The 12315-nt window shown below is 39.8% G+C and overlaps 3 protein-coding genes across 7 annotated transcripts in view; 2 read left to right on the top strand and 1 right to left on the bottom strand.

Moving 5' to 3' along the window:
• The window catches only part of LOC111979311 (uncharacterized), a 141014-nt gene extending 137577 nt beyond the window's left edge, over positions 1–3437 (top strand). For 2 of the 3 annotated variants that reach the window (XR_011475356.1, XR_011475355.1), the window contains one exon: positions 2407–3437. The gene's annotated coding sequence lies outside the window, so the exon portion shown is untranslated. The remainder of the gene's footprint in view (positions 1–2406) is intronic. The other variant, XR_011475358.1, reaches the window with a different exon arrangement.
• LOC112069530 (zinc finger protein 180-like) overlaps positions 1–3437 on the top strand; it is a 16182-nt gene extending 12745 nt beyond the window's left edge. The window contains exon 2 of the mRNA XM_024136869.2: positions 806–3437. Coding sequence (XP_023992637.2) covers positions 806–1665 — 860 coding nt within the window. The 3' untranslated portion in view covers positions 1666–3437. The remainder of the gene's footprint in view (positions 1–805) is intronic.
• LOC112069533 (gelsolin-related protein of 125 kDa-like) overlaps positions 1–12315 on the bottom strand; it is a 243717-nt gene that overhangs the window by 209284 nt on the left and 22118 nt on the right. Inside the window, exons 2-3 of one of the 3 annotated variants that reach the window (XM_070438576.1) lie at positions 10427–10466; positions 10001–10315 (exon numbers count right to left, since the gene is read on the bottom strand). The exons of the other annotated variants lie outside the window; for them this stretch is intronic. Coding sequence (XP_070294677.1) covers positions 10300–10315; positions 10427–10466 — 56 coding nt within the window. The 3' untranslated portion in view covers positions 10001–10299. Of the gene's footprint in view, positions 1–10000; positions 10316–10426; positions 10467–12315 lie in introns of those variants that run through there. 3 annotated transcript variants of the gene reach the window in all.

The following is a 12315-nucleotide window of genomic DNA, read 5'->3' as shown; positions in this document are numbered from 1 at the left end:
AAAACTAGTTCAGGTGTCCTTTGATTAGTTCTGCGCGCGAGAGGGGTAGCTCTCCATTTTCTTTCTCTCTTTTATTGAATAGGTTACGGTCCGGTTGAATATTTCGATTATGTTTGTTAAAAACAACCTGAGGATGGATTATAAAAAACATTTGAACATGTTTCTACGAACATTACGGATACTTTTTGGATTTTCGTCGACGGAACAAGGCTTTGGTTTTCTGAAACATAACGCGCAAACCCAAATGGCGTTTTTTGTTGTTGTAAAGTAATATTTATCGAACAAAAATAACATTTATTGGTGTACTGGGAGTCTGGTGAGTGCAAACATCCCGAAGAGAACTTGCACAATTGGTGGCTGACTAAATACTTTTTTGCCCCACTGTACTACATTCATAACTAGTGGTTTCCTCATTAGCAGATATACTACATCCATAACTAGTGGTTTCCTCATTAGCATGGAGGAGTTTCTGCAACTAAATTGTRTGTGCATCGCCCTTGTGCGGCAATTTTAGCAAACACAGAAAGGGGCCTATATTGGTGACCAAAAGTTGCCTGGCACACTGCTTAGGGGTTCAGCAACTATAATAACTTATTTCTAGTCTACAATCATCGATGTTACTACTAATGTGAAAAGAAAATACAAAATATTGTTGCTCACTTGACTGTCGTAAGACAATTGTAACATTCATTACAGACGTCAATTGTTGTACAACATCATGGCTACGCTGTTGGCATCACCTTTTATAGTSRATTTCTGCTGTTGTAGGCCTTTAACCATCTGTCTGACTTTGTTGTTCACACAGGAGAGAGAAGTGACTATCGAGGATCCTCTGGGGAGCCTCAACAACCTCAAGATGCTGACGAGGCAAAGAAAAGTCTCAAGAAACACCCGCGGAGACCCACAAGGAAGAAAACTCACCGCTGCTCTGACTGTGGGAAGAGTTTTGTTTCTTCAGGACATTTAAAATCACACCAGAGAACACACACGGGAGAGAAACCTTATAGTTGTGCTCAATGTGGGAAGAGATGCACTCAGTCAACAGACCTTAAAAAACATGAGAGAATACATACAGGAGATAAACCTTATAGCTGCTCTGACTGTGGAAAGAGTTTTGTTTTTTCAGGACAGTTAAAATCGCACCAGAGAACACACACGGGAGAGAAACCTTATAGCTGTGCTCAATGTGGGAAAAGATTCACTCAGTCAACAGACCTTAAAAAACATGATAGAATACATACAGGAGAGAAACCTTACAGCTGCTCTGACTGTGGACAGAGTTTTGTTTTTTCAGGACAGTTAAGATTACATCAGAGAACACACACAGGAGAGAATCCTTATAGATGTGCTCAATGTGGGAGGAGTTTTACTCAGTCAAGCAGCTTGATAGTACACCAGAGAACACACACAGGAGAGAAACCTCATAGCTGTGATCAATGTGCGAAGCGTTTTGTTTCATCTAGCACTCTGACTACACACCAGAGAACACACACGGGAGAGAAACCTTATAGCTGTAATCAATGTGGGAAGAGTTTTTCTCAGCCAAACGGCCTGATAGTTCACCAGCGAGTACACACAGGAGAGAAACCGCATAGCTGTGATCAATGTGACAAGAGATACTCTGATAAAAGATCTCTGATCAAACATTGGAAAATACATACATGAAGGAGTTGTTTCATGATATCAATGAATTAATGTCACAATGTAGAATGTAAATGTAAGTGCATCACTCTAAAATGTAGCTGACTGTCTTCTGCAGGTTATCCTCTAATCAGTGAGGTAAAATATATCTCCCATTTCCATGTGTTTAAAAAAAAAGTTGTGTTATTTTCAACAGCACATACAACCTGATTTCCCCACTAATTGATATCAGTGATTTATTGTGATTTATGCAGCCAACTGACAATTTTATTGACATTGTTGCCCTGCTTTTAGAATATCAGGGTTCATTTTCAGATGTGCCAACCCAAATGTACTAGAGCATGACATTGGGGACTGGGCCCCGAACCAACAACATGCCTATCTAGTGAACCCTGAAAAGAGAGAGAAGCTCCGCAGTGAGGTGAAAAGTTACTACGGATATTGCAGGAGTTTCCTTTTGAAATCAGACATGTCCGTGGTAAGGGCAACTTGGTTGCTGATTGTCTCAAGGGTGGGAAGTCAAAAAGTTTCTTGTTTTGCGTTTAGGCAGTGAGTTGCCATGGATCACAATTTATTTTGACTGCACGTTTTTCCTGTATTGGAGATTAGTTTAGTTCGGGCTCGTTCCAAGGGGACGAGAGTTCTAGAAGCTAGTGAGTTTTAGGAAGATGAGAGTTCTAGAAACGAGTAGGGGAAAAATACTTTTTTTCTTGTTTTTAATTTTTGACAGCCAGTAGAGCCATGTTTATATTGGTGAAGGTGAAGCATTATAGTTGATTATAATGTGAAATGGAAGTTGTTTTCTGTTGGTGGTAAGCATTCTCTTAAGGTGTTACAGTCTTTGGTTTTTCCCATTTATGTTTTGAGGTTTGGATTTTAGCACGTATAGCTCGTTAGCATGTCAGCTCGTTAGCATGTCAGCGCACGGATTGGAGTCACCTCGTTAGTCAGTATGTATTACACCTGTGCTGGCTTGTCCATCTCGTTAGTGGGAAGGTGTTTCACCTGAGCTGGTCCGGGTGCTATTTAAGAGTGTCTGGCCCAGTGCTCCAGTTGTCTTGATAGATGTGGCGAGTCAGCAACTTTAGATGTGCTACCGTTTTGGTTTGTTTCTTGTTTTTAAGTTTGTTGTGGGTTTTTCTTTTGTTTGCCGCTTCTTGTGCAGATTTAGTGGGTCTCATGATGGGGGACTTTTATGTCCCAGTTGTTGTTACTAGTCAACTTTCAGTGAACACTGAGAGCAAAAGTGCAAGATTATGTTATAATACTTTTATTGCATCAAATGGTTGTTTTATGCAACAGAATAGAGGGTTCTTATAACTATTGTGTCTGTTCTACTGACGATGGGCCTCTGGGAGATAACACTGACAGGAGATTTACAATGTCTTTTGAGTGATAAAACCTAAAGAGACCGCATTCCAGAGCATGAGTTAATGTTTCTGTTCTATATGGTATCAGAGAGAGATGACCCCAGGGCCAGACCCTGGTCTCTACACAAAGAGTACTGTTTTTACAGCAGATACTGTCTGCTGAGAATTATAACTATCTTTTATACAAATCTTAACCTTGTGACCCATTCTATACATCTGTTGTTCGTCATTTAGATTGAAAGGGGTGTATCTTGGCTGTAAAARACCTTGGTACTTTTGTCTCAGGGCTCTCAATTAATCATCTGGGGGTGATTCATCGACCAGCCATCATTACCGTAGAGCACTCAATTGATTCACTTTATATGTGTACGTTGTATTGACCTGCTCCCTTATTATTAAGTGAATAAATATTTAGTTTAAGTATAACTCTGACTTGTGTGATACGTTTGTCTCATTTGTTATTAAAGAAATTAACAACCACATTTGGCGATGGGGAYGTGAATCTTGACTTGGTGACTGACGACCTGGGTCAATGACCTGGCTCCTGACGACCTGGGTAAATGGTGCACGAGGGATCCCTCTAACTTGGGATCTCAGGGAGACCACACTTCGGGAACGGAGCAGATGAACCCACCTTTGATCTGAGTGGATACCACAACTCAAACCTAGTTAAAAAAAAAGAATGTGAGCAAAACATGCAAAGTGTAGTTTTTAGAAAATCCTCATAGGCTCTGAGTGTGTATTCCTGTGTGGAGGTGTAAAAGGGGCCCAGCCAGGAGGCTCTGAGGCTGAGTCAGCTATCTGTGAACTGGATGAAAACTAGAATCTGTGTTACTAGTTAAGACCATTTATGATATACTGTAGTATAAGATAGTAAGGTGCACCTGTAATTGTTTTAAACCTGTAATTATTTTATACCTGAACCCAATTTTAGAAGTATTGAAAGATGTAAATGTATGAGTGTTATGTAATTTAGTAATCAATGTTCATAAATGTAAATTATCTTAATCGTTCTGTAACCCAGAGGTTGTAAAGTTCTGGTTTTAAATTAAACAGACAGAATTCCCAGCTCACAATTGATCAAATCCAAGTTTATTTGCGAGAATTCTCCCATGCATATCCAAAGATGTTCCTCTTATAACATTCTCTTAACCTACGCACATACATACACACTAACAGGAGGAGAGCTATCCTATCTACTTTTCTACCATTCTCACCACAGTTTATTACCACTCAGCTGAAGGTTCCAGTCCCCCCCAGATACGGGAAACCTGGAGGGGCTCTCCCTGTCCTATCTTATCTCCCCAGAGTTATAGCCGGGTCGGTTCAAACATAGGTTAAGGAGTCTCTTTGCTTTCTTTCGGCACACACATACATTCCTCTCTTCCCCAATGGTTATCATTTGTAATTACTCCTTGTCCATGCTACATAACCTCTAATCCTAATGGTTAAGTTTCCGGGTAGAATTATTTAATCATTTATCTTAAACCTTGATCAAATATTTTAACAATCCACCCTTAATGACTAAATAATTCATACTGACATATCACCCACTATATGAAAACAGTAATGTTATACAAGAATAAACCAAACCAATACATGTATTTACATTCGATTCCTCATCAATTACTGTTCTGCGCCTATATCCAATTATAATTCTTCCATTTTCAGGATTTTCATCATAATCTTCATGAAAGGAACAGTCTTTAACTAAACATTGAAAACAGTCTCATCTAACACTGGCTCTTCGTAATTAAAAGACACGGAGCCTTTCCTAGGCCTGGAAGTCTGTATTCTTCATCCCACTGGTCGGAGCTTGGAATAGTTCCGTATCTCACCATCTGTTGCGTCATCAACCTCTCCAGAGTCCTGGAAATGAGACCTCACATACACGGAATCAAACACTCATACAGGTGAAAGTGTCCCACAACACAGTGATTATGACAATTTTCCATTTCCCAAACATACTGTCAAACCAATTTGTAAGAGAATTATCCACCCCAGAGTTCTCTGCCAGAGTCTTGGTCACTGATCTGCCTGGAGCTGTGTTATTTCAAAAATAAACGTACAGCAATGAACCCCAATCATTCTACATACCCCGCCCTTTTCTGCCAATTTACATATCGAGAGTCAGTCTATTTTACCTGGCCATGAGGGAGGTGGCGGATAATTGGTCAGAGAACCCCTTTCCTGCATCCCCATTCTCATTCACGAATCTCTGTTGCTTATAATAGATGTCATTAATCCAATCCACATTTTTATTTATTGTCAACCACCAAAATAATGTAGTGGTTAAGTCTTCACCTATTTGATTCCTAGCTTTGTATTAATCTGTAACTTCACTGAGGATGCCAATAGCATCCATCTAAACTCCCATCCTGGTCAAAACTCCTCCTGTGCCTACTTTAGCCTCCTATAACTGGCCTCTGATGACTAACTCGAACTGGTTGGACCAATAACCCCGGGGAGCAATTTCCTGAACACCCTTTTTGGTAGTTTCTGTCGTATGCGTCCTTTGCTGGTACGAGCCCACCCTACATCAGTTATAGGTGCTGTGAGGTTAAGAATTGTCTCCTGTACTTCCAAACCTAAGTCAGTCACATTAACGATTACCTTTCAGCCATTCAAATCATCTAAGTTCTCGGTGCCATTCTTGTATCTATAACACTGGTACTCATCAGAMGTTAAAGTGAACCAAGGTGGGTTGGCCTAGTACTTCAATCTGGCCATCCCAATCCCTGTACATTTATTTGCTTTCCTAGGGAATTTTTGAATGTTAACCTTAAATCCTACATCTTGATCTTCTTTGACTACTTATTCTGTAAGCCACTCATCAGTGTATTATATAGTGTATCTATTACTTCTTATCAATGACAATGGTGTCATATAATTAGTACCGGCAGGTGGTGGATTTGGATGTATCAGAAAGGTTTCAAAGACTAGGATGCAGATCAGAGCCCCTACTCTTCCCAAAAACCGCCAACCCTCGCCTGCCCTTAGTCGGTCTGCTAGGTACCACCSCATACTCACACTTCTAGGATCACCCACAGTGATGAACGGTCGGGGATAGGAAATCTTCGTTAAGGAGGTAACCCCCGKATCCTGTTGGTACTCGGTTCTTATCCTAACTCTGTGTGTGATCAGCAGTGCTTATATGGGTACAGACCTTCTTGCAGTGGGTAACGTGGACCCAAGTGACTCTCTCAGCTATTCTAATGGCAAAGGCGGTGGTTTAACAGAACCCACTATATGCGAAGCACATACTTCCATTATTCCATTGAATCAGTCCATTATTCCATTATTTAAAGACAGAGATCCTAGTAAACCAACTCTAGGGATAATACCTCAACCTAATATTTTAACTGCCCAAATCGTGTCCGCCAACTAAGTTGGGAACGCTTCTACCCATTTGCTATATTTATCTATTATAATAAAACTTTAAGTTGTTCGTTATCACCTAGGCCTCAACGTCTTTCCTAACCTGCTTTCTGTCTACCCTGGTGCTTATTCTGTGCACATATACCACAACGTGAACAATTTTTTAAAATTATTATTATATATATATTTTTAATAGTTAGTTATTCCGTATGCTACAAAGTGTTGTCTAATTATCCCTACCATCCCTCCGGTTGATACATGGCTCCGCCCATGTATTCATATTGCTACCTATCTAAACAATGACTTAGGTAAAATAGGGAGGTTCCCTTTGTGCCAAATTCCTCTTTTGTCAACGGCCCCCATCTTAACCCATCTAGTAACTTCYTTAACTGGGGCACGAAGCTGACTTTCCTTCACTAATTTTGTGTCAATAGTAACTTCTTCCTTCAAGTGAGAATCTGTGGGAGAGTTTGGCTTTTCGCCAGCTCTCTTAGCTTCAGGATCTGCCTTTCGGTTGCCAATACAGACGTAGTCAGTGCCTTTCGTATGTGCTTCGCATTTACAAATCGTTATCTTCTCTGGTAATAAGACTGCTTCTAGCAATTTTAAAATTAGCTGCGCATGTGTAATAGTTTTCCTGCCGTAGTGATCATACCCCTGTTTCTCCACTGAGCTGCAAATACATGGATGGTGTTAAAAGCATAAGCACTATCCGCATGTATGTTAATGCGTTTACCCTTTCCCAATTCACAAGCCCTGGTGAGGGAGACAATTTCAGCTTGCTGRGCAGAGTAATTTTTTGGTAATGCTTCAGCTTCCAACACCCCAGTAAGAGTCACTACTGCATATCCAGTGGCATTCGAGCCATCTGGGTTTTTTCTTGAGGACTCATCCACAAACATAGTTATTTCCGCCTCAGGCAAAGGCAAATCAGTTAGATCTGGTCTAGGGAGAACAACTTTCTCCGTCTCCGCTACACAGTCATGGGGGCACCCATCAGTGGCTATGGGGATCAAAGTGGAGGGGTTTAAGGTAGTACACCGTTCAATTGTTAGATTCGGCATGCTCAACAGAATTATCATGCAAGACAAATGTCTTGCTGGTGACATGTAAGCCATCTTATGTTCCAATAATAAAATCGATAAATTACTGCTCTTAATGTCTACAACTGTTTTCTCAGCTCCTCCGTCCACTCGATCTTATCTTTTGCTGCCATAGCTTTACCATAAAATCAACTCGCTAAGTTGTTCTGTATGCAAGGAAAAGTATGGTACCATGCTCGACAATAGTTAATCATTCCAAGAACTCTCAATGACTGGATCACCACAGATGCCATATATCCCTGTCAACTTTTTACTATTAATAAAAATCTTCTAATGATTAAATAAAGCCAAAACGAATGCTAAACATAGCATATGTTTTCTGTACTAATGAAATCTCCCTTGGGAGCCCACTGTATTTTATCTAACAATTATATCTGTGAATCAAGTCTCATCAATAATTTCATATATGTTGCATAGTGTGGGATCCATTATCTACAGTAATTTACCATCCCTAAGAACGCAACATATTTATTTTCATAATACATTTTTTTGCTTATAAAATCACTATTTCCACTTCAATCTATTTTCCTGCCCTATTGGCTTAAAATATGTCCTGTCCAAACCTCAAAGGACCATATCCTCCCCCATTTTTAACACATAACTCTCCTTATCAATTTCACGGAGTTACCTTGAAATCAGTATTGCAAATTACCTTAAATTCTCCATCCAAATAGCTTCCATTGAGGGCTGATCAGACCACAAATGAAAGCTATTATAGAGGTCATAAGTCATTCTACCCCTTCAAAGAAGTGTTTCTTACTCTATTAGACAAATTAAAGAAAAACCATCAAACATTTTCTACATGTTGTATCCCAGGTTTCAGAACATTCCCTTTTCTCTAACAGGATTCCCATGTTTTTAATTAAAACTCAGAAATTAAAACATTCTAATATTCCATATGTATGTGTACCCCTTTAAAATAAAAATTAACTCAACCTGCAAATTCACTTTACTGACGTGACAAGGTTCCACATAATGGAAACAGATTATGGTTGACATACATTAACTTTGCTTATTCCCAAATTCACTGTGTTACCTAATACAATCAAAACCAAGAATCAATCACCAGAAACTATCACGAAACTTTTACGATTCAACTATTCAGACCTGAATCTCTTACAGCCAAATATATCCCAGTGAGCGCGACTAACTGTCCTCTTCTTACCAGTGGACAAGAATAAAACCAAACTTTACAACTGTCCCTTCTTTCGGCTTTACCATTATGAATTGTTCCAGCCTTAAAAGTAATATGTAAATCGCCAAAATGTATAACCTACATCAGTCAATCCATAAGAATAAAAACACAATTCGATGGGCACAACTCTATCCCTTTGAAAACGGGTGATGTGGCATCAGAAACATGTATTATAGTGTAAAAATGTACTATAAAGTGTAGCTAACTAGAATAACTTTGGTCATACCCACTCAGCCCGTGACGTCCAAGGACGTCGAATTATGGGCGATATCAGGTCTGTCTGTTGTGGCCGGTATTTCCCCCCAAAATAGTCATCCCAAATTGGGCTGTGTATAACTATGTAAATGTCTCTCGGACAAGGTGACTTTTATCAATATACACTTTTACACAATATACACAAAGTAAATGTTCCTGGAGTATCCTTTAGGGCTTCTTCAAATTGAAACTGTGGGGGAACCCCTAAAATGTATTTGAAGAACCTTTTGTGGGAACCCCTATAAGTTCTTTGAAGAACCCCTTATCATGGTTCCTCAAAGAACCTTTTGGGTCCACCCTCCCTCCGTTATAAAAAAATATTTTAATAATAATAATAATAACAATATTGACAGTATTGATTTAAATAATTAATTGTTTATTTAGTGGCACCACAAATGTGAATTAATATTTACAAAACAGTTTACCAAACAAACACATTACAAAATTGCAATATTTCTGCAGACATGTCAGACCATAATAAATAATAAATTTACTTTGTATAGTGCTTTTCATGACATTTAAAAAAATATATAAAAATAATGATGTACAATAAAAACAACATACATTAAAAACAAATCATAGGTAAATTAACAATATTGTAGACTTGATGCTAAATACAGATTTTTCAGCKTTAGTGTGTATATCATATTCACTTAGTTATGTTAGGAAGTTTKCCATCTTTATGACCGGCCCTGGTAACTTCACCCCAACTTCTCTTATCCCCAGAACACAGTAACTTAACAACATAAGTGTTTTTCTGACATTTTTGTGAAATTTAAGAAAAAAAATAAAATACAACCTTAGCAGAGCCCCAAGTCCCATGGGGACGTCCTCTAGGGCGTGGATGTTCTCCCCATCAAAGGCCAGCAGGATTTCACTCTAATGGTGAAATGGATTTCCGCCGATGTGCAGTAAAGGAGTGAAGAGTGGTGAAATCTGTGTCAACAAAAGTAAGAAAAGATGAATACACATACAAAGAACAGAACAAATGTTCAGCTGTAGTTTTATATAAGCATGCACACCTATGTTTATGAAGAAACAGATGATTGGTGCATAGGCATACCATGTCACGGACATAAAGGCCACTTGGGTCCTCATTGAAGAGGTAGGGCAAGAGCAGGATCGCTGCTGTGGTCTCCAGTCCTAGTAAAGTAAAGCAATGATCTTACTACACTTGCTAATTTTATTACAAAATACATTAGAGAAAGGGAAGGAATCAGAGCAAATCCCTGTTCTGTATTGTCCTTCAGGGACTGTCAAAATAGCAGGATGATGTCCTCACCCCTGCCTCGCCTCTCGACCTCTGATAGTCCTTGAATTATCTTTTTGTCTATATCCATTCCATGGACTCATGGATTCATTTCTGAGAAGATCTGAAAAGATAATTTGCACACATTTGTATGCTAATAGATGTCAGTTTGTATTGACTGCTATGTAGGTTAAATGTACACATCAAATGCAGCTGTCCTACAACATATCTGTACCTTCTTCTTGATCCCAATTGCATTGTGTCCATGTTCTGTCCTATAAGAATTTCAAAGGAAGAGAAAATGTGTCAAAGAATAGTCTTACAAGCATTAAAACAAATATATATATATATATATATATATTAAATAAATATTGGAAGATAAATGGCATCGACATACAATGAATGTAAAATAGAAGAACATATTGGAGAAAGCACTAGCCAATACAGTACTGCCATACAGTAACAATATATTTGTACACAAATTGTTCAATATTTTATCAGACTGACTTTTAAGATTATACGCAACATTTTGCTGCGTGGCAATACTGTGTTTGTATTCTGAAGGGCATTTATACAAAAGAGGTGGTCAAGACACTGTATTAATACCATTATGATTTGAATCCCATCTACAGCTACCATCTAAGCTATTAATTTCCTTCCACAAGGGGGCGTACATGTTACGTTTCCAAAATGGGATAGTATTGTACATGTAACGTTTCCAAAATGGGATAGTATTGTCATGTAACGTTTCCAAAATGGGATAGTATTGTAATGAAACAGCAGGGAGCAGGTCTCGAGCCCTCAACCTTCTAGCCCGAAGTCCGGCGCGCTATCAACTGTGCCGCAAAAGCATGCTCGTGCGGCAGAGTCGATTTCCGCGCTTATAAACCGAGGGTCGTTACACTACTCCCTCCTTTCAAAGAGCGCGTCCTCGCGCTAGCTTGCGACTCTACGTCTTACAGGAACGCGCTCACCGGCCAAGCACACGCACTGTCGTGGATGCAACCCTACGGTTCTTAGGGATCTGAGAAAAACTCCAGTTGAAACCCTTCATTTTTAGAGTGTAGTCGGCTCTATTTACTCTCAGATTCAAACATGCTGATTAGCATCAAAGCTCAAGTCAGCTGCTGCTGCTCCAATACAGTATGAGGTGAGAAGGTGAACTGATGTTGAACGGGCAGTCAGCTGCTGCTCCAATACATTATGAGGTGAGACGGTGAACTAACATTGAACTGGGCAGTCAGCTGCTGCTGCTCAATACAGTATGAGGTGAGACGGTGAACTGATGTTGAACTGGGCAGTCAGCTGCTGCTGCTCCAATACAGTATGAGGTGAGACGGTGAACTAACATTGAACTGGGCAGTCAGCTGCTGCTTGTCCAATACAGTATGAGGTGAGACGGTGAAACTGATGTTGAACTGGGCAGTCAGCTGCTGCTGCTCCAATACAGTATGAGGTGAGACGGTGAACTAACTTTGAACTGGGGCGGTCAACTGCTGCTGCTCCGATACAGTTGAGGTGAGACGGTGAACTGACGTTGAACCGGGCAGTCAGCTGCTGCTGCTCCAATTAAAGTGTGAGGTGAGAAGGTGAACTGACGTTGAACTGGGCAGTCAGTCATTCATTCTGCACTATGAGTCTGGTCTATCATTGTTGGTATTGAAAAAGCCTACTGCACATTGAGGTGGAAATTCTAACCAATCTGGAGAGACTTTGTCATTTCAAAACAATCAACCTTTATTTGATAAGAATTGCAATATTGTAGCTGGTCAGCCCTACACTCTGAGGTGGAAGGCCGAAAGCTCAATGACACAAGGAGTTCAGAAGCCTTTATATAGTCAAACTATCTTGTGCATATAGAAAAACCCTGATCTTGGTATGTGTACGTGTGTGGAGAACGAGACACAGACTAACTGTGAATTGGTCGTCTCGTTCTGTAGCAACAGCTAGTTATTCTAGTCTTCTAATGAGGTGTCAAAACAACAGGAAATCACTTTCCACACAGTTCCTCTGAAGTAGATCAACGGTTCCCTGAATTGGGGCAAGCAAGCGAGTGTCTAGAGCTAAAGCAGACCCAGCCTGAACTGTGTGATGTAGTAGAGGTTGTAGTTTTTCTTCCTAGCG

This window comes from Salvelinus sp. IW2-2015, unplaced genomic scaffold, assembly GCF_002910315.2.
Source record: "Salvelinus sp. IW2-2015 unplaced genomic scaffold, ASM291031v2 Un_scaffold1042, whole genome shotgun sequence".
NCBI classification, from domain to species: Eukaryota; Metazoa; Chordata; class Actinopteri; order Salmoniformes; family Salmonidae; genus Salvelinus; species Salvelinus sp. IW2-2015.
This window is presented reverse-complemented; position numbering and strand designations above follow the sequence as displayed.